The sequence below is a fragment of the Sinohyriopsis cumingii genome, chromosome 3, assembly GCF_028554795.1.
Source record: "Sinohyriopsis cumingii isolate HCF-2022 chromosome 3, ASM2855479v2, whole genome shotgun sequence".
NCBI classification, from domain to species: Eukaryota; Metazoa; Mollusca; class Bivalvia; order Unionida; family Unionidae; genus Sinohyriopsis; species Sinohyriopsis cumingii.
In genome coordinates, this window is record NC_142963.1 from 28,934,314 (window position 1) to 28,960,646 (window position 26,333).

Sequence of the window (26,333 nt, forward strand, 5' to 3'; positions counted from 1 at the left end):
AAACAGTGGTTTCTTACTGTTTAAAGTGGTCATTCAAGCACATGAACTGTTTTAATGAAGTGTCTGTTTTCAAAAGGAGGTCCTGATATGGTAAAGGGATGTAATGTGCATTGATGACAACCCCCTAAGAGGAAAACGTGCAATCCAAGTGGACAAAAGAGTACTCTGAGCACAAAAGAAGTAATCTACATATAACATGCAATAAATTCAATAACCATATGTACACAAAAAATTTATTTAACAACATTTACTGCTTAAAGTGTTTATATGTAGCACTTTTATCTTTAGAAAGCAGCAGACTGTCCTGTTACAATTCAAAACATTTGTACCAGCTTGCTACCAAGAATGCTTTGCACACGAGTAGAACACTATGCACAGGGTTGCTGAGCCTGGATCTAAATTCAGTTTTACTTTTGTTGACAGTACTTAACAATTTCTCACAGTCAACATTAGAATTGTAAGAAATCAATATTCCTTTCATAACCTGTGACAGACAAGGAAATGTACATCTTGCAGTGGTTGGATCTTTTAGCTGGGAAATAAGGTGCCATTGCACATCAACTGTCTGCATGAAGTATGTTGTCAGTTAGAATGCCAACTTGATACTTTAGGAATTCTCCTTCCAGATGATCCAAGGGCTTTCTCACAAAGAATCTGACACTTTTAAAGTTTTTTGACTGATTATTAATTACATCAGCAACTGAAGATCACTTCATCTCCATGTGGGAATTTCTGAAGCATGTAATCACGGCTTTAACATAATAATCTCTAACATTATCAAAGAAAACTTTCACAGCAAGAGTACAGTTCTGTTCAAGAAATTCTCTTGTTTCTGCACCAATAAATAAGTTTTCATTATCTTTCTGCCTTGCTTTTGTCATGAAAGTCTAACTCAGTTACAAGCCTGGCTGCTGTAATGATTTCTAGCTTAATAAACCTCATTAACAAATCTGAAAACTGGTCTGACAAAATCTTTTGTATAATATGAATGCATGGTTCTTCTTGCTATAAGACAATGTTTGTTGCATCAAACAATCAAATGGCATGTTTCAAAAACAAGCAATGTAGCTTTGTAACTGGATCATTAAGTTTTTTGAAAACCATCTCAAACTTTGAGTCTTCCAAACATTGAACAGATTCTGTTTCTTGCTATGACATCGTAGCAACCACTTTGCTAGTTTTGCCCTTTGAAGAATGAGAAGATCCAGTATGCTTCTTACTAACTACATTTGTACTAATCTTATCCCCTGAAGAACCAGATCCAGCTGGCTACTTTAGTTTACAAAGAACGGGTTGGAATTTTTTGTCATAACATTTATTTTTCACAATGTTGGACTACGCCTGGAGACCTTCATGCTGAATAGGTACATGCTTCACTAATACAAATTTCATGCATTTAAATTTCTTCCTTTCTGATGACTCATCCTCTTTATTACTTTATTATTTCTACCTCTATTTTCATCTCTCTCTTCTGACTTTTAATAAGAGACTATGCTTTAGTGCTATTCTTCTTCACTCTTTTTTCCCTGTTTCTCTCTCCAGACTCACTTTCAGTTCGAAAGAAAGCTTGTAGTGCTGTCCAAAGCTCAAGTAAACAGCTAATACATCTGCCATGGGATGGCCATCTTGTGCACACGTGCCTTATAACTTTATAGTTTTCAAGGTCAAACTCATCTTGCATCAACCTGAGACTCTGTTTCCTTTTAGTGTTTTTCTTCAAATAATAGAAGCCGTCACTCAGCAGATGACCAATACAATATTTACTTACAATTTTTCGGCAGCCTTTCCCACAGCAAGCTGCATCAAACGACAGGGACAACCTGTTATATCAACTGATGGAGATGTTTTCAAAATAAAGGATGCAAATCATTTGTAAATTCCAGTCATCACTGGTGCATTATCAGCTGAAAACCCCATACATTTCTGCCAACTTATGTAATGTTTTTCAAAGTATTATCAAGCAAATCAAAAATGTTTTCTCCAGTGGAGTCTAATGTTAATTCTGGTGATAAAAGAACACTCATGACTCTGCCTTTTTTTATTACCAAAGTATCTAAAACAGATGAGGTACAACTTGCTGTCTTCTTAATCGCTACTCAGGTCTGTAGCAACACTATATGGTCCAATTTTTTATGACGTCTGCTATCTTAAGTGAAGTATCTTCTGATCAACACAAGACAACATATCTGATGTTTTTGTTCTTGTACATGTATAATCTTCTGCAATTCTAGAATCTGGGAACATCCTGTATAAAAAAGAACCAGAATGGTCTGCTACTGCTAGGGGCAGTCCATGTTCTATTATGAACTCAGTAAATGATGCCTCCATATATATCACAATACTGTTCACAATTGAGTTTTGCTGTAAAAAGAAGTTACCTTAGTATGGGAATTAGTGAGATGAGCTAATTTGTTGTCCTTTTTTGTTTTCAAGTGTTTTTCTAGATCAAATTTACCATCATGACCAATCATAAAATTCATTCCATACAGCCAGCAAAAGGCACAATTAGAGATGTCAAAATTTAAGAAAAAAGTCAACCAGTTACCTGATGATCCTAATGATCAGTTACCCAGGTACCTGATCAAAGGGAAGTTAAATTAAATGTGAATCTGAACTACTTTGTTGTAAGTTCATACATGTCAACCCCACTGAGAGGTATAAGCATAATTATTACTAATATGAGTGGCATAAAAGCACAATCTGAACATAGAAAGAGTGATCTATATATTATGTGCTATCAGCACAGAAAACAATATGAAAAATGATTTATTTCTGCTACTTACCTGTATCTGCAGTTAGTTAAAATTCTTGCCACAAATTAGCTAATCCAGGTGGATTAGTACGAGAACACAGACACGAAACAAAATGATAAATTAATTATACATAAAATTCACTTTTTCCCCATGAACTAAACAGGTACCCTAAGGCCAATTTTATTACCTGGGTAATTATGAACAAGTGGATGCCTGAGTACCCGGATACCCGTTGACACCTTTAGGTACAATGCAGCTCTAGACTGAAATGTTGTATTATGCCATTCATATATTCATCATTGAATATTTGGGATCCTTGGTTTTTTTCTGTTTTTTTTTCTCTCATCCAACAATAAAATTATTTGAAAACAAATTCTCCTCTCCCAAATAATGTACTGAATCCATTCAATTTGACTTTTAGCAACAAATTACTACAGTCTGGTTATATATCAAATATGAATCAGAACAATGAATCTGAAAGTAAAAATCCAAAAGTAGAAAACCGGTCTTTTTTCTTTGAAATATGCCATATAGCTGCTATGAATAGAATATAAAGATGGTGTTAGGAATGTATATGTACATGTACTACTGTACTCTTGTACAAAGTCTATATGACATGACTCTTAGCGCACCCTAGACTGGTTCTTTACCAAATATGAATCGTAACAATGAATCTGAATCTGAAGTCAAAGGTTTGAATGTAGAAAACCAGTGTGTTTGTTGGAAATATGACAGCTGCTATAAATAGAACATATTAATAGTATTAGGAAAGTGCATGTAAGACTACAGACAAGTGTACTCTTATGCCAAAGGTAAAAGCTGCTTTATAGAGAATATGATCTGTGGGTTTAATATCGTGTTAACATTTCTTTTTGGAGGGGGATATATTGAAAGAGCATAATCCATGTTCAGGCGAACATAAGACCTCATTTGTCAGATAAGTGGACTGTAATTATTGTTAAGTAAAATGAAAGGAATTAAAGCAGTATAACATAACTGAAAAGCCTGCATAAATCTGTATGCACAAAATGCACTGTGGTTTGAGAAACACCTGCAGATAGTCATACTGTTCATACCATCTTCACTAAATATCGACCCATATCTTAGATAAAAATGTTATCAAACATCTAATCATTAGGCTGATCCTTGTTAAACAAGAACAGAAAGTGGACCAACAACCTGGTCACTGTTTCATGTAAGATATTCTGCTATATTCTATTAATCTGAATTAGGTCTGTTACTTCTGAGACATCCAACTCTAGCTATAATACACAAGCAGCTGAGCTCTTTACCATACGTATAAGCGAAAACATACTGCCTGAAAAACACAGGGGCAGCTTGAAGAAATCTATAAATGAAACACTTTTTAACCAGAATTTATGAATAATAAATCTATGTAGTGAATTCTTTAAAAAGAAAACTGTCAGTTGCCTTATATAATAATAAAAATAATAATAATAATAATAATAATAATAGTAACAACAACAATGATAAAAGTACTCGTTGCATGTTATTTGTTAAAGAACCAAGTTTTAAAAGTGATCCTGTTAGAGATCATCTGTGTATGAGGGTCAGTATGGGCTTTTCGCATGGGAGTCTGCTTAACACAAGTTTTAATGTACTGTCAGTATCACATTACAATAAGATTACCATGACTGAGTATTTGCAAATATTTATAAGGCATGGGGTCAATTAAAAGAGCTTGCAATTACATAACTGGCTGTTTTGCACTCATGATTATGATTACACTTTACTGGAAACCATGATTACGATTATGACTACAAGGGGATTATTACAATTACGATTACTTATTGTAATAGTCAACATTCATGGGCCCTTGCTTATGAAAACTTTCATTATTTTTATAATTACTAAGAATATTAGTGACTTTTTTGATTATAATCATTTATCATGATTACATTATGCAATTACATTGCCAATGAAGGACGATTAAAATTATGATTATAGACTTATGAAAATAATTATTAATATTATGATTACTATTAAAATTATAGTTCACACAGTAATTGATTAGAATTGATTATGATTACAATCGTAATTGGCCCCATGCCTGACATACATACATACATGCATGCAAGCATGCATCAATACATACATACATCAATACATATCACATATAATTGTTGAATCTACAGAATTCATATATACCTTCCTTTTTATGCACTTTCAGTGATCACCAGATGATTTCCTAAGGCATACATAAGTAATACATGACTTGCAGGTAAGCCCTCTTTGACAAATTCTTGCAATTTCTTAGTATTTTGGGCAAATGAATTTCAAACAAAATAACTAGCCATCACCTTCAATTAGTACATGACTTTGTCACTATATAACAGTTCCCTCATACCTCCAGTTAAACATGCAGAGAATGAAGAAATTTGCCAAATTTATTTGATGATTAAAATCCCACCAGCCTGTTATAAAATTGGTATTGTGTATACATCATGCTGATTAATGTATCGAAGAAATTATAAGTTGACAAAAGAATACTGTATTAGCTTGTGTACCACTGCAAACAGTGTTGATCCAGATCTATGACAGCATAATATGCTAGCAGATCAGGTCAGTGCTGTTTATTCTAGTCATGATTTTGACAGTGTAACCTAAATCTTCCAGTACGTTTGTTTGCAGTTGGGTCCAAGATATACAAAGGTAAACATGGTAAGAGACTTGCAGGAATCTATCAAAGAGAAAATAAAAATGTACATTGTAAGCAAAATCTCTTTAATGTCACTGAATTGCTGAAACGTGTGCAAAAGCGAAATCCTTTACAACTCAGTGTCATTCTGAACTGGGACCCAAAACCCCATGGAGTTAGAAAAGTTTTAAGTTATCAAGCTATAAGGGGGAATTTATCTGTGTTTGTAAATATCATAATTTGTTTGTTTATTTTTTAATAATCTTTTGAATAAATTTAAAAACTACTTCAAGACCAGAGATATTTTTAATTGTTACCTTTTAATTTTCTGAATCTGGATTTTTTAAGTCCAAATTGACAAAAGACACCACTTTTGGATCAGGAATGGGGACATATTTATATCTTTGAAAGCCACTCTTGCAGTAGGCTGGTAGAAATAAAATAGGCATCACAAACAAGATCAAGCCATGATTACAATAAACAATCATTGGATATTAAATTTTCATTATGTTCCATAATTCCTACAAATTTTTGTATTTGGTTGTTCATTAGAGAGTCAGAAATATAAGATGAATTGGAGAGAGTTTTGAACAAATAAAAAATACTGCACCCCACCAATGTTAAAAAATGAGCTTTGTCAAATGTTTACAGATGTCTAATTAAGCCCCAAAATGTAAGGAATTAAGGCAACTTACATTTCTGGGAATTTAATGCCCTTTTCTCTTGCTCTGTTCCTGTAACCAAGACAAGCCAACAGAATACTCTCTGTTCCTCCTGAGGTCATCTGAATATAAAGAGGATGGCTAGTGATATCACTGATCTAAATGAACATTTATTTAACAGAACCTTATGCCTTACCTGCATCTGTGACATCAATGGTAATGATATAAATGAACATTTAACATAACGTTATGCCTTACCTGCATCTGTGCAATGTATCTAACTTTCAAAATCTGTCACACACAATGCTTCAACTTATGAATGTGAACAAATAAAGTAAATGCACTGTAAATTATAAATCAACACTTTATATCATGTTTACTAGTGTTGTTGGTTTTCTGAGCTTGGTCTATCTTGTTAAATAAAAGAGCAAAATAGGGAAGCCATTGCAGTCATCTAAAATGTTCATTCAAACAATAGGTTTGGTGCATTCAAGAATATAAGGCAAACAGTAGTCTACATAAAATGCACTTATCTTCTACAATATGGCACAAAATCACACCTTGTGAGATGCATTTGCATTTGTCACAGGAACGGCTAGTATTTATGGCTACGTCCATGTTGTTTGCCTTTGGGACCACAGTTAAACATTTTATCTCTCAAATTGGCAACTGTGAGGGATGTATTGAAAGTGGAAGTAAACTATGTGTTTGTAAATGTTCTAACAAAGACAAAAAAAATGAGTGGATGTATCGACATGAGAAAATGAATATTCTAATACAGGGGTGGGCAAACTATGGCCTGCGGGCCGCATGCAGCCCGCCAAGGGTTTTCATGCAGCCTAGAAACAAGTCATCATTCACACTGACTCTGTTTATGTTACTCTGTTTATCAAATAAATGTGCTTCTTTTGAAGTTTAAGTTTTCAAATATTAACAACATATTAACAACTGAAAATTAATTAGATGTTATTTAGAAAAACCTTTTGTTTTTGCTATTTCAAATATTAATTACTTTACTTAATGAACTATGCAGCCCACGACAAGGTATAAATCTGTGTATGCGGCACTTGCACTGGAACATTTGCCCACCTCTGCTCTAATAGGTCCTATCTACACAAATATGGAAGACAATGTGACAAAAATGCATATTCCAAGGATAGGTATGAGAGATCATTTTCCTATTTTCATAATAAAGAAAATCCAGCTTAAAAACAGATGTATAATCCACAGCTCATAAAACCATAACATATTGGTCTTTCAAGCATTATGATGAAGGCAAATTTCTGTTCCTTGGAGTAAGGTATCTGTGTTTGATGAAGTGATGGGATCTTGATATATGGACCCAACGTTTTATATAGTTTGTTGATTTAATATCTGATAGTACAGATTACATATATAATCTAAGCATATCCATCTCACTGTTTCCCCAGACGCAGATATTGGCAGTTACCTCCATTCATAAGTCTGGTATCAAAGATGATGTCAATAACTACAGACCCTTATCTATCTTACCAATTCTCTACAAACCATTTGAAAAACATGTTCATGAAAATATTTTGATATAACTTAATTCATAAAAACCAATCAGGGTTCAGAGAAAACCATTCCTGTGAGACAGCCCTGGTCTCCATATGTAGATGGATTACTCCATTAGATCAAGGGAAATTAGTTGGATCCATACACATGCATTGTAGAAAAATGTTTGACCTTGTTGATCATGATATTCTTATTAATAAATGTGCATGTCTTATAAATGTGCTTTTTGTCTTAGGAATGTGCTTCTTGACTTATGAATGTACCTTTATATGTTTCTACTTCCAAAAGGTCAAATTCAAGATTTCATTAATGATAACAAGACTTCTGATTGCAAAAACATACCATTTGTTACAAAATCTTTCCTTTCTTTCAACAAAAGTGCACATTTTGCTCAATTCTTCCCCTCACTCAGTACTAAAGTTTTAGGGCAACCATTAATGTTCGTCTTTAATAACTACGACAAGAGAACAAACTGGCCAAGATAGAATCCAAAGAATTTCTCACAGTACATGCTCCATGTGATCCACATATCGAGGGTCATGAGATATACAATTATAGTAAAAAAATATGTACCATATATACTCACTAATAAATCAAGTCCAACTGCAAACTGCACACACCCATATTTGCCATCACATACTGTGTCAGCAGATCTGGGTCTGTGCAGTTTGTCAGGATTATTCAACAGAACAAATAACATAAGCCCTGGCCAGCCTGTGCATTATCTATCAGGATCTATGCTGTCCGTATTTGGACTGAACTTATGAATGAGTATATGTGGTAATATAGAAAAATTCTCTGCAGGTTTTCTACAATGGAAGACAAAACCACACTGTAAATAGGAGAGATGCTTACTGTACCACATGTCTCTGGCCCACCATTAAAAAGTGAACAGCACATCCTTACAATCTCTGCTTCCATCTTTCGCACATCTGGAAACAAGTCTGGGTGCAGTGGATTGGTCCATGCAAATGTACCATATGTCTGAAAAGCAAACAAAATAGCATACACAACATTACTGAAAATGCAGATTAATATGCTGTGATGTTTTGTCAAGTCAAAGACATTTTACACACTTTGAATATCACAGTAATTACTTAAAGTAGGCTTTACACATTTTATAAAACCAAAATGTCCTGGGTTTTTTCCTGGGTGAAATTGGTTTTTTCTTTCAAGTCAAGGATCACTTATGACCATTACTGAATGGCAGCCCCATATTTTTATTTTTAAGTCTCCTAATCATATGCAGTAAATCGTTTCCCTGAGCTTTTACCTCACTCCATTCAAATTGGCATTGCTTTTAAGTGCATTTAATTATAAGTCAGGGCCCAAGCTTGACCCCAAAATTTTGGTCAAAATTACACTCTCAAGCCAGAGTTGAACAATGCTGGCAAAACTGGGAAAAATCAGTTACAAAGTTCAAAATGGCTGTAAGTGCAGTGTACTGTCAGATGTTAGTAACTTTTGAAAATAGGTCGTGAAAAGCATTTCAGACTTTAACTGTGTATAATTATTTCGTATTATACACATTCATGTGCTACTGTGATAATAAAGACAGTTTTGACATAAAATTTGTGATTGTTAATTATTAATTTCCTCTGTCGTATGTGTGTTTTGGACTTTTATAAATATTATGATCATCAAAAATAATTACAAAAAAAAACTTCTTTTTAGACATTTCCATCTTCCTCTGAAGGGAAAATTTACAAAAAGTCCAAGTTTACATTGATTCTTAATGCACTGTATTGAAACAAATGGGGATGGGGGAAAACAAATGGGGATGGGGGGATGTCTTGAAATCAATATAAGGCAAAGTGAACTTTGCTTTTAGGGTCTGTTTAAGTGAAATGTCATACTCTAAAGTGACTATTTTGCCCAAATCACTCTCTAGCATGGACCATACAAATTTTCCAACATCAGTACATTGTCAAAATGCTGACAAGCAAGCAGCTAAAATTCCAAATTTTAAGAATGGGGTACATAAAATTTTATTGTTGAAATCATCTGATTAAGCAAGGTCTGATAGTCAAATTCACCACATAGGTGAGTTGGAGGACATAAAGGTTATTATTGATAACATCTTGTTCCCAGTACACACTACCAAGTCATACAAGCTTAATCAATATATTTTTGTTAACTTTATTTATCAAAAGGGGAATTGAGGAAGAAAAGCTTGTTTTTCTCTCACACTCATCAAAATCACATGTGAAAGCCATGTTTACACATTGTATTGCGAGACTGGTCTTCATTAATTCTACATAAAACAAAAAGATTCTGATATGGCACCAACTAAGATGATAACAAGTCTACTCGACCAATTCAATCGCCTGAGCACTTGGATTGACTGTACAAAATATGTTTAAAGCAAGCATCTCAATGACCCATACAGCAACTGTATCTCAAATGACTCTGAATTCCGCACCTTCCAAAACATCTTGTAAAAACTCAAAAAATTTACTCCTGAATCTGTTTAGTTACTATTCAATGATGCATTTTTGTATTATCAAGTAACAGCTGAATTTCCTGACTCAACCCCTACTCAAATCAATGTTAGAAAAAAATAAGGTCTTTTTCTTGCTGGGAACAAACCTAAACTTTCTCCCAATTTCCTAGTAATGTAGCATCCTTGTTTAAACTTACCTGTGAGAAAAAACAACTAGCATAGCCTGAAACTGATAAAACAGCAGCATTTAAAATACCTCTGTAAGGACCCGAGTCAAGTCTGGGTCTCCACTATATACTGCTCCTGAGACTGAACCCTTTGACCAGTCTGTATGTACTGAAAATGGAAAAAAAGAGGAAAATTTTGAACAATTTAAGTATGATGGTCAAAAATTAAGTTTTCAACTCTCTTGTTTGAACTTATCGCTATATTTTTAAATTTGCCAAATACATAACTTGTTCTACAACACTTAGTCTTAATCAGAAAGATGTTAATCATGCCTTTTTGAATTCATCAAACAGCTTAATATCTGATATTAGTTCTGGATACATGGTATGATTCTCTATGAGTGATTGTTCTCATAGTGCTCAAGTACTGACATTTGAAACATGCATGGAACATCTTGAACTTTAACAATAGCTAAGTTTATATTGACTGAACAAACCATCATATAACATGGACTGTATTCATAGCAGGAGCAATATGCAAAAGAACTAATGTTTAAAATTAAATCATTATGTGTGCTATTTCATTATGCATTTCTAATTATAGTCCATGTAAAATATGCAGACCTGCTGCTCATCTAGAGCTCTGTATCAAGACTTTATGAGTGGACTTTTGCAAATCATGGAGAAAGACAGAAGGGGGTTTCAAGAAATTAAGAATGGACTGCTGAAAATCATGCAGAAAGACACAAAGGGGTTTCAAGAAATTAAGAATGGACTGCTGCAAATCATGGAGAAAGACACAAAGGGGTTTCAAGAAATTAAGAATGGACTGCTGCAAATCATGGAGAAAGACACAAAGGGGTTTCAAGAAATTAAGAATGGACTGCTGAAAATCATGAAAGACACAAAAGGGTTTCTTGAAATTAAGAATGAACTGCTAAAAATCATGAAGAAAGATAACTAGGGGTTTCAAGAACTTAAGACTGGACTGCTGTAAATCATGGAGAACTAATAACAAGGGGTTACAAGATCTTAAGACTGGAGTACAGAAAATCATGGAGAAAGATAACAAGAGGTTTCAAGATTTTAAGACTGGATTGCTGAAAATCATGGAGAAAGATAAAAAAAGGTTTTAAAGACCTTAACAATGGACTGCTGAAAAACCATGAAAAAAGACAAAAGAGGTTTCAAGGCCTTAAGACTGGACTGCTGAAAATCATATAGAAAGATAACACGGAGTATGAAGACCTTAAGACTGGACTGCCAAAAATCATGGAGAGAGAAGAACATGGGGTTTCAAGACCATAAGTCTGGACTGATGAAAATCATGAAGAAAGAACAATATGGGGTTTTCATGACCTTAAGACTGGAGTGCAGAAAATCATGGAGAGAGATAAAAAGGGGTTTCAAGATCTTAGGACTGGACTGCTGAAAATCATGGAGACAGATAAGACCTTAAGACATAACTGCTGAAAAATCATGGATAACTGATAAAAAGGGTTTTTAAGACCTTTTAAGACCTCAAAACTCGAATGCTGAAAATCACAAAGAAAGAGAAAGAAAAACAATGGTTTCAAGACTTAAAGACTGGACTGCTGAAAATCAGAAAGAAAACAAGTGTTTTGTTGAATATGCTGTATTGCAGTGGTCCGCCTCTATTAATTAGGCCAGGAACATTGCCTTACAAGTGGGGTGATTTTGCATGTAATAGTTACATTGAGAGTAAGAAGGGTGTATCTAATCACATTAAAGATCTCCAAGATAAATTCTGCAGACAGTGAACTCTGACCTCCATCCCACAGCATGGATATTGTCAGATAGGGAACAGTTTCGCTCAGATGGAATGCTTATGGTGAGTGTCCTATCTTCATAAGCCAAAGTGTGTATAAAATTCATTGATCTGGGATTATTATTTTAATATATCGAGTGAATACCCCATTTTATTCAGGATGAAAGTGTCTGTGCTGATATATAGTCTTTTTCATCTTTGAGGGGGAAGAAGAGACAAGATCTCCATCTATGGACTGGCTTGGCCCTTTTCAAGTACCACTTTAGAGCTTGCACAGGATCCAATTGAGATGAAGCATTCAGAGCAGACAGTGAATTCACTACAAAAGTCTGATTCTCCATAAATGGGAGTCTGTTCAATCAAAGCTGGGCTATCATGAGTGATACAAACCCATCTTGTCAGGACTGCAAGTAGTTTGAGTCAACTGATACAAAAGGTCTTTTGCTGATTTTGAACTTGCCAGTAAAAACCGACCTTGTCGGGTACCCAGACCTGGTACCATGCAAAATGTCTCTACCAATCCATCCCAGTTCTCTAGAACTGTGGCTTTGAACTGTTTCTCTTAAGTAAAGCTGATATTAAGTAGATAATGTGGAACAAATGGCTATGGAGCAAACTGTGTGCATTGTGGCACCTATGGGTAGACTAAGCCTTAGCACTGCCAATGCACTGATTCAGGAAAGCATTGGGATGATGACCAACGTAAGCTGGATAATAAATCAACATAATAGGCAGGATCAGCTTCGTTATCAACTCAAAGCAATCAGATTTGGATGACCGACAGACAGTGATGTAAAATGACCACTGTATCCTGCATCACCTTGATGAATTCCTTATGTTGCAGTGGGTTATTGGATATGTTGGATATGTACTCTACAAAACTGGTCTCTATTGCACAGTGCAAGATGGCATCTGAATTGCTGCTGATAAGAGTTTTGAGCTTAATGGATTAACTTCTAAAATTACCCCAAATAAATAACACAGCAGAACCCAAAATAAAAAATACAAAAAGAACAAAACTATGCTGACAAGCAAAACATCAATACTTTCTGTAAATCAAGTCAGTAAGTTTTTAGGGTAAAAATCAACTCTGATATCTGTCAGACTGGATAATGTCATCATTTCAAATGTGATTCAGACACGTAACCAGCTGCCCTAGCTCAATGCAATTAGTGTCAAAATCTGCAGTATTCAGAGCCAATCAAAGTGTGAAGATGCTAAGTGAAAAAAATGGAATCATTCCTTTGTTTGAGCCTGCTTCATGTATGAACTAGCTTCAACCACTAGATTTTACAATAACAAAAACTTACAGCAAAATCACATTTCCACTGCTGATAAGCAAAACTGATCAAGGAGATAATCAGGCAAATGGAAGACATTACTGGCGGTGTTTTATCTACAAATAACTTTATGTAAGTCATCTGACCCATCAAGGCAAAAAACAGTGAGTCACAATCCAAACCTATGAGTATTATAGCTAATTACACCGCTCCCTCGATAACTCGTGCCCAGATAACTCGCAATCCCGCTTATTAATGTGGTGTCCATCTTGGCTCCCGATTTTTTCCAGAGAAAATGTACTTAAAATACCTTTAAAATATGATGAACATGAAAAAATTACGATAAGAATTGATAAATTAAACCTTGATATCGCTCGTTTTATCATCGAAAATGGTGATTAATGCCCGTAAAAATATAATCCATATTTTGAAATTTGCAAGTTCTAAAGAAGAATTAATTTCAGAGATATCGAAAACGCTTAATTACGCGTATTTGGACGCCATTTTTTGATCTGGGACGCAGAAAATCACTGAGGCGGGAGTCCTCCGTACGCATGTAATAGGTGCACGGGAAAATTCAATGATTTGCTGGTCCTGTTTCAGCCACCTGCTTTGTGGGAAAATGTGTTGATCAGTTAACTGTGCTGATATTTACAATGATAGAATTCAGTGACTGAAAGACTCTTTGATGTACTGTTGCCATTTTATAAGAGTACATTAAAAAAAAAAAAGAACATGATGCAACAGCTAGGCGGCTAGTTCAAAGGCTTTGACTGGCGACCGAGTGAGAAAATGTACTGATATTTAGTGATTGAATTCAGAGGCAGAAAGGCCCAGTTTTAAAATCCTAGCGAGACCTCTGTTTAAAGATATCATATATTATGTAAGTTTTTATGATAAATAGTTGTCAGTATACTGTAAATAAACAGTCTGGTGAAATAGCGATCAATGAAAACTTCTGGTAAATGCTAACAGGTGGCAACAGAGAATGAAATAAACACCAATTAAACGTCTTCCTGTGTGAAAGTCACGTTCTAATCCTTTAATTCCGTTTCAGTGTAAACATTATAATCACAACATATTCTGTTCATTGAAAACATGAAAAGAGTCAATCGACCGTCACATCAAAACCCGTGAGTACTTCTGTGAGAACCTAATTACACGTACATGCCAGCTTTGTTTTGATCAACAACTTGGGGAAGTGTTTGTTGCGTTAAAAAAAAAATCGATTACAAGAGACAGTGGGTGCTGGATTAAGGGTCTTGGAGCTGCCTTTGATGTAAAGCAAAACTGTAACAGTGACAACGACAATGATAGTGACTTCGAATGTTTCAGTGAAAATGATGTCATTTATGCCGAGGCTGTTTGGGAGAAATTCGTACAGACTCATGGTCCTGAGATGGGCGTTTCTTTTGATGATATGGAGGAGTGGATTTGTGCTGACAATGATTGCCCCACAGCCGAATACATGTCAGATGAAACTATAATTATTTCTATAGCGAACAAATTTGCAGCAGAAGACGATTCTAACTGGAGTAACACAAGTGTTGAAAGTGATGCAGACGCAGATGTTGCACCCCCACCCCTCTGCACAGGAAGCAATCAAATATTTTGATATTTCCATAAGGTGGCTGGAGACCCAAAATGTTGACTACGTAAAGCTCATGCAGTTGAGAAATCTGAGGGATTTTGCTCGGCGGCAGAGAAACCAAGGAGTAACACACACACAAAAGAAATAACTGATTTTTTCAAAAAGTGAATTGATATTTGTCAAGCGTGGCACAAACGGCAAGTATGAACTTGTTCTAATTTACATTGTTTTAAATTTGTAGACTAATTAAATATGTTAGTACTGATTAACCCTTGTTTTTTTGTTTTCCATTTTACTTCTATCACATTCAAATCTATCTATCTATCGTTCGATCGACACTGTTTATCGAAAAGAGTCGATCTTTTGTATATAAAAAACGTCTAATTTGGATCAAACAATAAAACTAGAATGTATCCAATTCAACGTAAAAATCAGTGATGTAGTACACAATGTGTGAAGCGGTACACATGTTAAGCGAACGGAAACCACGGGGAATAACGTTTTCGATGATTGCCTCAATATACTGTAATTTATCCTGAAATTAATGTTATCCTATGAGGAAATAATAAAGTACACCGTTATGAAGAGATATTTATTAACAGTTAATCTCAGAACGATTATAAAGTGAGTATTCAACAGTATAATCTGCCTACACCCCCCCCTTATTTCTCCGTTATGTCGTCAATCACTTTATTGGTTTTGGGCTTATTTTATAGGTCCCTCGATAACTCGCGCCTCACTTATAGTGCGGTCGATGTTTCTGGACCCCGATGTACACGAGTTATCGAGGGAGTGGTTTATCAGTTTTCAGTAGTTTTTAAAAAATAATCATATTGTTTAAATACACAGCAAAAATATTAGTTATATAATGTGACTAAAGCAAACAAGGCAATTCCCTTGCCAAAAGCATCTGAACATTCTATATTGGTTAAAAATCTTGTTGATGGTTTCATGTCATCAGAAATAATCTGAGCAAATATGACAAGGCATTTATTGTTGGCTATGCCAGTGCTTTCATCTGCCTTTGCTGTCACAAATGACTGACCACTCTGGTGGCCTAGTGCTTAGAGCGTCTGTCTCAGATGCTGGAGGTCATGGGTTCAATCCCCAGTCGAGTCATACCAAAGACTTACAAAAATGGTACTAACAGCTGCTCAGCATTAAGAGGTTAGTGTTAGGACTGGTTGGCCTGATGTCAAGATAATGTGACTGGGTCGGACATCAGGCTACATGTCTGTGGCATGATGCCCCAGTGCTAGACATTATATAAACTGTCACACTGCAGACATTGTAGTGATATGACTGAAAAATTGTTAAAGCTATGTTACAAATCCAAATGACACACACACACACACCAAATGACTAATTTTGCAGGTCATGTATAAGACTATACTCAACATCTGATAGGGCTCCCCAGTAACTCTGAACAGGTAGTAGCTGAGTCATGCTGATTGGCAGAATACTTCAAAATGCCAATGGCATCAATTTCTTCAGCCACCAAGTCGTGTATTAAATAAAGAAGAGATTTTTATTTTGAAGAAAGGGATGTCTTCTAACTCAGCCAATGTATACACTTAAGTAGCACTTTCACTGTTATGTCTTATTTGGAAGAATGTTTTTTGCAAACCTGCATTCAAATCTGCCTGGTGTTGTGGACCTTCAATCAGCAGTTTGAGTTCTGGCAATTCAGCATGCCATACCAGTGTACTGTTTTGAAAATTGTTGTTTTTTGCACATTTGGTCATGGAGTTTTTTTGGCCTTTGTACATATATGGCAAAACATAAAAGTGCCTTCACCATCACATTCTTCACTTGACTTAACTTCTTTTTTAAAAACGTTGCCAGCTGTTTTCAACCATTGCAGTACAAAATATGTTTTATCTTACGAATAACTGTTACCTCATCTTTGGATGATGAAGGCTAAACTGGTTCAGTAACAATACTATTATCATCAGTCGGTCATAAACGCAGTCCAAAAGATAATTTTGTTTGTTTCGAATCTATTAAAATTTTTTTCCCTGGACGCCATTTTCAGTCAAACGCTGACAGTATGTTGCAACAACACAAGGCGTACAACTGAGCAAATGGAAATTGTTGCTTCAATCTGTGACAAAGGTGCACATAAAATAATAGTTTCTTGTGAGAATCACTTTAAATCATTTGTTTATTTTCTGCATCTTTCTTTGGTATGGTGATTATACAGTTCTAACATCATGTTGCTACAAATGATGTGGCAGTTACAGGTTACATAAGGTCATCTCCAGACTCAACACTTAGTTGAAACCTATGATAGAATTAGCGTAAGAAACTGATATGTATCTGTTTTCACTGTTTGGAAGAGTTGTAATCTAGCCATTAAAGTAGTTAGACCAAACCTTAATTTTATGTCAATCAGCAAAACATAATATTGGGGGGTGTCAATTTGTGTACTGGCGATGGCTTTTAGACTGAACCTTTGTTTTTTGTTCATCAGCTAAACATAACACTGGGGTGTGTCAATTTACGTACCGGCGATGATTTTTGTGCGTCAAATTGGAAAAGTCTGCATATTTGATGCATGGCTAGATAAAACATTGCACTGGTGAAGATCACTGTACTGGGAGATATGGAAGCAATAGAATCAATGAAGTGACAGATATTGCATGCTCTGTGCCAACCATGATACTGAAGATAAATGCCATTTGATTTTAGCAACTGGAATTTTATTTTGACAATTAAATTTCTAAATTAAGCATTTAACTTACCCATTGCTTGGTACTTTTGAAGTTCTCCTCTAATGTCATCCTTTAGAAGAAAAAAAAGAAATAAAATTCACACACATAAAACACACTGAAAAACAAGAAAAGATGATATAACTTTTTGCTTTTGTTTTCCTCATTTTTTTCAACTGATCTGATTTCCCATTAAAACCGACATGGTTTTTAAAATATTCCATCTCTCAAGATGGCTGTCAAGGATACCACCAGCCGTTAACTTGGTGAGAATTCAATGACTCGCTATGCTTTTTGTGACTGTTAAAGTCTCCTTAGAATAAAAGCCCATTCAAGCTTGGACCTAAACTCCAAGAGGTCGATGTGATTCTCTGATGAAGTGGGCAATCCATACTATAAGAATGGGACAAGGGATGAAATGCTGACTCAAAATTATATGGCAGTAAAAATTCAAGATTCAAATATCTGATATATCACTTCTAAATAATAACTCATTGATTTTATATCACAGTGATTGATTTTATATCACAGTGACTGATTTTATATCACAGTGGTAGCATGCAATTGGACAAACATAATTAATAAAACAGTGTTTTATGACAGAAGTTGATATAAACATTCACAAAAATCAAAGTTTTAATGTTCAGAATTTTTGTTAAAACTACTGTTTAGTGATTAAATTAGAAACATTCATCAACATGTAATGCTATGCATATAGGTTAACTTCAAACAGAGCCTTGAGAAACACTCAATGACTATAACAATAATAAGTAACAACTTATATACAAAGCCTTGAGAAACACTCAATACCTTTACAAAATAGCAAATAACTTATGAAAATAGCTTTGAAAAAATGCAATGGCTTCATATTCAAACCTGCACTTAATATTATTATTATTATTATTATTATTATTATTATTATTATTATTATCAATCTGTGATTTCATACATGTACTGAACTAAGTATTATTTTTGCACCTGCAAGAGACACTTAACTTGACCTAACAAGATCATGAAAAGTACTGATTATAGCTTAACTGATTAAGCTGATATTTAAGCTAATGTTGCTGACATAAAACATAAAAGGGAGTGAATAAATGTCCTGAAAGGTTCAGATTATACAAAGATTTCAAAACTTACTTTTAGACCTGTCCAAATTGTACTTAGAAAAAATATTATTTTTCCTGGCAATTATTTATAAGGACACTGTGAACTAGCTGTAAATTGTTGATTTACAGAAAAATAATAAACAAATGAGTTACCTTTTCTGCCTTAAATGGACTTCATAGAAAAATAATAAAGTGACTTTCTCACATACTGTCTTAACACAAGAACTCTTAACATGACCCTTAGAAACCCAACAAGGTCCTGACAAGTTTTTTTATACTTTCCGCAAAATTCTGTGTCTGGCAGGAAAAATTCTGCTATTCGCTGGTTAGCATCCACATGGAAAATTCTGCAAGTGTGCACTTGCAGGGGCAACCATACTTAGCTACCAATAACAACAAAACCATACCTTAATTAATAATTGTAAACTGAAAACTTATATTAGCTACATGTGCATACAACACATATACTAGTATGTCTAGACTGTCAAAATTTGCAATTAAAAAATATGTTTAGTTTTAAAATGGGGAATACCGTAAGTGACTATGAAGCAAGATAACAATGGGAGTATTCCAAATGTACCCAACCTGGAAATGAGGCTGGAACCTAAGTGAGTTAAACATCGATTCATGTCACAACTTCATGAATGAAAAAAGTTCAAAGTATAATTTATTGTCATTTTATATCCGAATATAAAATATACCCCGGAATCATACCAACTGTTGTCTGGTATAAATGCAGGTATTAATGAATTAATATTGACCGTAAATGTTGACCCCCCACCCCCCCACACCTAGCTACAATATTGCAGTCCCACACAAAAAGTGGGGTATTAGTATTAGTACTACAACAACCCACCCTGCTTTACCATTGAGAGCTTTACAATTAATGTAATTAATTTAAAATATATAAAAAATGAGGCTAGATTTCCAGCCCATTATACTACTCTCAAAAATAAAGGAAGACACACCCCAGCAAAAACAACTATCAGTAGTTTAATAACTCTGGAGGCATAATGGTAGATTTGTTGCAACATGATTGTCATTATTGTAAGAGCATATTGACTGCAAGTTTAAACTTTGAAATAAATTTTTCAGAATGAAATCTTCAGTGCCCTGGGAAACATATTCTTAACACCTAAATGTTATTACCCTATTAAGACATAAAATCTTCACTGTACACGCCAAAGATATCATAAACAATCCTTCCATCATATGAGTACACCTGCTATATGAGTTAGAGCCTTTGTTTATGTTTGGAGTTCTACACTTTGACGGTGTGAGGTCTCTCCAAATATGCTCACAATGAATGAAGAAGCATCTGTGAGATTCGTGTTTAAACTGATTTACCTCATTAAGAAGTAATAATGAGACAACACATAGATATAACAGCAAATTTTAAGTCATATTAAGATTATAATTAATAATTGCCAACACATATGTAAACATCTATTTACAGATCCTATGCAATTTGGGTTCTTAACAGGTCACGTACACAATTTATAACAAAAGATATTTTACACAGTTTACAACCATGAATAAAAATTATGAAAATTAAATAAAATCATGAACCAGGAGTGACAAAAATATAAATATACATAACAAATGTTCTTGGTTTTACACTGAAACAGAATTTTTTCTTTAATATATGACTTACTGCAGTGAGTCCCTTCTTTGGCAAATGCAGAAGATACCCTGATGGACCAATCCCCTTGTTGTAGCCTGACTCCAACTCCTTTGCAAACTTTGTAATTTCTTTGTCTATCCTCCCTTTTATTATGGGTAAGCGTTTTACATACTTGAAAACTGTCTTTTTTAATCTTTCTACCAATCCTGCAAAGGGAAAAAGACAATCAATGAGGGATAACAGCAAGTTATCTTGACAAAAGGTGGAGTCACAGAAAACACTGATCCAAATATGTGGTTCCCCCTCAGATTTTATCACTCAAAAGAACAAATTCATGATCTTGTATTATCTCTAATAATGCATGATTCATAATATGTGCATGAAAGAAAACAAATAATGTTTTATTTTATTTTGAGATGAATTAAAATATACATCAGCATTAGAAGATTACCATTTGGCTTCTTTTTTCAGCTAACAAAACAGTATATCTTTATAATTTTGGATTTTGTCTGTACAAGCTTGAACCACAACCTAGTATATCAAAATTTAACACTATTAACTGCATTTTCTAATAAGCACTTTTATTAAGGATAGAGAACTTGCAGATTCCTCCTTATCCTCTCTCTTGTTCTATATCATGAGGAATGTGCCGAAGGGCTGTTAAACCAAATCAAACAAAATTTAGTAAAAGTGTACATGTATGGAGTTAATATGAAACCAGTAAATCCATTTTAAGTAACACATAGTCTTCGCAATAAAGATAATAATACTCTGATTGTCTTAACCAAAATTATTTTCAAAATTTCAATAGAAGTTGTGACTTTGTAACAATATAAAAATTCAATAACAAATCAGAAAATAAATCTATGTATAAAACATTTTTTTCACTAGTCCTGACAAAATGCTTATTCTTATATCAAATTATTTTAAATAATGATTGTTCTTTCATCATAAAATAACATTTGTTTAAAACACAAACCAGAATTTACAGTGATCAAAAAATAAAAATTAGAGGTTACAATACCAAATCTGGCAATACATAACTTTATTTATTCTGAAGATGCATAGCATTGAAAAATTAATTTCAATAATAAAAACTAACTATTTATAACAATTTTGCAGATAGTTCAGTGTGTGTGTGATTTGGATTTTTAACATAGCTTTAACAATTTTTCAGTCATATCGCTATGATGTCTGCAATGTGGCAGTTTATAGTGATGTCTAGCACTGGGGCATCATGCTGCAGACATGTAGCATATGTCCCACCCAGTCACATTATCCTGACACCAGGCTGACCAGTCCTAACACTAACCTATTGATGCTAAGCACCAAGTGAGTTAGCTGTTAGTACCATTTTTAGAAGTTTTGAAATGACTTGGCCAGGGATCAAACCAACGACCTCCCGCATCTGAAGCTGACGCTCTAACCACTAGGCCACTGGAGCAGTCAGTTAGTTTAGTTGTCCAATAAAAAAATTAGAATGTTTTTTTCAATCAAGTACATTTAAACAATCATGATTTCTGCATTTGAATCAGTAGTAAATAGTGAACAGTCTATAACCTTCGTCAGTGTCTGATATATTATGTTTGATACATTAGAGACAAAGAAACTGCAAAAGAGACGGAAAAAATGATTATAAAAAAAATTAAAATGAATAGCTTCATAAAAATTAAAGGCATGTTTAAAGATTAAATTACCGATCCACTAAATATCTAAAGAATTCTTCATAACAAATCACTGAATGGTACATGGATCATTTAACTTTAGGGAAATGAATTTGCTAAAAAAAATTATACAAAACAATCACAAAGGTAATCATGTGTAAATAATACATATTACAATTTTTATTCCAATACACCATTTTCCATTTTTGACAACAATTATGCATAATATTTGGTTACTGACTGATTTGCTCCTTATTCTGGTCAGATATTGTAACTTATTCTCTCACTTTTTCTTAATTCCATGATCTGTGAAACAGAAATTTTTAATGCAAGATGATGACGCTCTCAATTATTTCTCTCCTTGTAAAGCAGAAAGCAAAATGGAAATAATGTTGGACTGTTTTGTTCCACCAACTGAATTAAAGGGTCACTACTGACTATGATCCCTCATTATCATTCATTTCTGAGTGCAGCAAATGGTATACATCTGTGGGAAATGCGGGTAAACTATGCCAGGGCTATTATCCTAAAAATTCTTTTAAGCAAATACTCCAAATTCTATTTCAAAATTTAAACAAGATTCCCTTGAAGGGACTTGACACTTTACAAGCCAAAAAGAAGTTCCAGAAATCCAAAATAAGACCACTTCTTCTCTTTAGATGCTGAGTATTGGAACATCTATGATGTCCTTAAGAAACTCCATCATGCCAATTTTGGTAAAAGAATTATTATCTTATGTTGGAGATAACATATTTGCAACATACCTGCAACAACAGTATAAAATTCTTTATTGCAAGAACAGAACAAAATTCTTTATTATGGTCACTGACACTGGACCTGATATCATGGACGCAAGATCACTGAATTCATCTCAGACAATATGAAAATGTAACAACATGCTAAGCTTGCTGAAATCTACAAGTTTTGTCACTGATCTAAATATCTGGAAACTAAAAAGAATTTTTTTCTCTTTCTGTCTGGATAATTTCTATACTAATGAAATTTTCCCCCAACTTTGTATGGAAGATTATAATCTACTTGGGGAAACAAATGCAGTTATCAAAGTGATTCAATTCAAGGCATTCTTCAGATGTATCCACAAAATGAGTAAATGATAGAAGTCCATCCCTACTCATTTGTGTTATCATGCATATAAACCTGTACAGTTTTAAAAGAGGCAAGAAAACAGACCATAAAATCAATGTCAGTGTGCTAACTCTCAAGTTGTTCACTGAAATGAAACTCTGGTCAAAACACACTTGTGTATAAAACAAGTCACTCTGTTCATAAGCTCAATCTAGAACAAAAATATAAGTAATAAAATTAGACTTGGCCACAAGGTCAAATAGAAGTGACTTTCAAGGTTCCTTCACAAAAGTGACCATATGCTGGTAGTCAGATATGGACCATTTTCATTCATTTTAATATTCCAAGAAACATTTTAAAGAAAACCCTTGTCAATGACATTATTCATGCATGAAGATTAGCAAAAACAATAGTTTAATTTATGCCATGGTACCATCTGGCTATGTGTTAAAATAGTGTTTTAGTGAAAATCCAATGTCAAATGTCTGTTCATGAGAAGGAGCCATATAAACCTTTTCAGGATGCCATCAAGAGATTGCATTGGCATGATTTTAATACAACTATATATTGGAAGAATGAGGCAATTTTATTTTAAATTGTCAGTGTGTCCATCACTTCTGTAGAATTAGCTTTTTATAAGATTTATTAAATTTTGGGAGGTCACATTTGATATAATTTTCACCAGACGTCATAAAAAGTCATTTACTGAAAATGCCATCTTGCTATAGTCATAATCTGTTTAGGAGAAGCAGCCATAACAAGATTTTCATGCTGGCCATATTACATGTCAGCCATAACAACATTTTCATGCTGAAGCTGGCCATATTATGTCAGCCATAACAAGATTTTTATGCTGGCCATATTATGTCAGCCATAACAAGATTTTCATGCTGGCCATATTATATATCAGCCATAACAAGATTTTTATGCTGGCCTTGTTATGTCAGCCATAACAAGATTTTCATGCTGGCCATATTATATATCAGCCATAACAAGATTTTCAAGCTGGCCATATTATATGTCAGCCATAACAAGATTTTCAAGCTGATGCTGGCCATATTATATGTCAGCCATAACAAGATTTTCATGCTGGCTATATTATATTTCAGCCATAACAACATTTTCATGCTGAAGCTGGCCATATTATGTCAGCCATAACAAGATTTTTATGCTGGCCATATTATGTCAGCCATAACAAGATTTTCATGCTGGCCATATTATATATCAGCCATAACAAGATTTTTATGCTGGCCTTGTTATGTCAGCCATAACAAGATTTTCATGCTGGCCATATTATATATCAGCCATAACAAGATTTTCAAGCTGGCCATATTATGTCAGCCATAACAAGATTTTCAAGCTGATGCTGGCCATATTATGTCAGCTATAACAAAAGTTTCATGTTGGCCATATTATATGTCAGCCATAACAAGATTTTCAAGCTGAAGCTGGCCATATTATGTCAGCCATAACAAGATTTTCATGCTGGCCATATTATATTTCAGCCATAACAAGATTTTCAAGCTGGCCATATTATGTCAGCCATAACAAGATTTTGAAGCTGGCCATATTATATGTCAGCCTTAATAAGATTTTCATGCTGGCCATATTATATGTCAGCCTTAATAAGATTTTCATGCTGGCCATATTATAAGTCAGCCATAACAAGATTTTCATGCTGGCCATATTATATGTCAGACTAGCATCGTTTTCTCTGAATATCAATCAAACATGATAAGAAGTCTTTTGATGAAAACTGATATAGTTACATTCACAAGTAATGATAACAAAATCTGGTGGCCATGTTGGAGGTCTGAGTCACATGGTTTTCATTTAGTACCATTCAGACATTATTAGCCTTTTAAAAAATTCCCATCAAGACAGATGTACAATCATCCATTTAGGAGGATAAATGATGACAAAATTCTGGAGATGGGTTCAATGACAGCCAAGCTGGATGTCAGATTGGTACTATTTTATTTCTGGACCAACTGAACATAATATTGTCTTTTAGTGAAAATTCACTTTCAATCTGACCATCCATTAAAAAGAGTATTTATAACAAGATTTTCAAGACTGTCACCATGGCAGCCAAACTGTATGTATGACAGACACTATTTTCAATTAAGACCAACTATGTCCATCATTATCATACAAAGTCTTTTAGTGAAAACCATGTCAATAAATACCATCTTTTCTGAGTGGTGATAACAAGATTTGCCACATGGTCACCACGGCAGCTGTATTGGATGTTACATTAACACGATTTTCATTCAGGACGAACTAGACAACATATTAAGTCTTGTATTGAAAAGCCCATAGCAATACATATATCTGTCCTGTTCTAAATGGTTACTATGGAATCTGTATTGAATGTCAGAACATCACATTTTCCATTCAGAATCAACTAGACACCACAAGAAGTCTTTTAGTGAAAACATGTCTCAATATGACCATCAATTAAGGTGTAGTAGCAATAACAAGATTTTCATCATGGTTGCCATAGTGGCAATAGGAGGCAACAAAAGAGCACCATTTTCATTTAGGTCCAATCAGACCAAAGGATGAATGTGTCTATAAATTTGGTGGTAATTCTTCTAATAGTTTAGGTAAAATAGCAATAATAAACTTGAGCTAATGGACAATGGATGGAATGGCCACTGCATAAGCTCTCGGTTCCGTGACTGTGTTCAAAAGTGTCATTTTGTAACATCATCCAAATGAAAATCAGCAAAACCCTATAATTTACACCATATTTTTCTTGTCTATTACGTCTGCACACTAAATTTCATGTACCTGGATTATGATACAGTAAAGTTTATTATGCGGTGGGATAAATCTTTTCTATATGAACACTGGCATTTAAGTTCCAACCCAGAGTCCTAATTACATGTACCATCTTTACTGTATATATTAGGGTATATGATAAAATAATAACTTTTTTTCCTGTCCCAGAACTTATAGTGAAACTTTTTCACCCAGGTCATATGTCCCAAGACTAAAAAAACAAAATAAATTTGTATTGAATTTGTGCCCCCTCACTGCACGCTGCAATAAAATAGATTTTAAAAAACCACTTATTTGATAATAAAATGAAAGAAACTAACCTTGTATTGTTATCATTTATTCCTTTATTTTTTCATCATGAGCATTAAAGAATAAAATATATCCACGAACTCTGTATATGTAGTGTAGGCTTCCATAATTTAGTGTCTATCGCTTATGCCCGATAACGCACAACACATTGTTCATTGACATG

General features: G+C 34.2%; 1 protein-coding gene across 1 annotated transcript in view; it reads right to left on the reverse strand.

Annotated features, from left to right (window-relative positions):
- Window positions 1–26,333, reverse strand: part of LOC149802604 (sphingosine-1-phosphate lyase 1-like) — a 98,539-nt gene that overhangs the window by 47,714 nt on the left and 24,492 nt on the right. The window contains exons 3-7 of the mRNA XM_089951889.1: window positions 20,355–20,530; window positions 17,625–17,664; window positions 10,310–10,389; window positions 8,466–8,594; window positions 6,108–6,196 (exon numbers count right to left, since the gene is read on the reverse strand). Coding sequence (XP_089808015.1) covers window positions 6,108–6,196; window positions 8,466–8,594; window positions 10,310–10,389; window positions 17,625–17,664; window positions 20,355–20,530 — 514 coding nt within the window. The remainder of the gene's footprint in view (window positions 1–6,107; window positions 6,197–8,465; window positions 8,595–10,309; window positions 10,390–17,624; window positions 17,665–20,354; window positions 20,531–26,333) is intronic.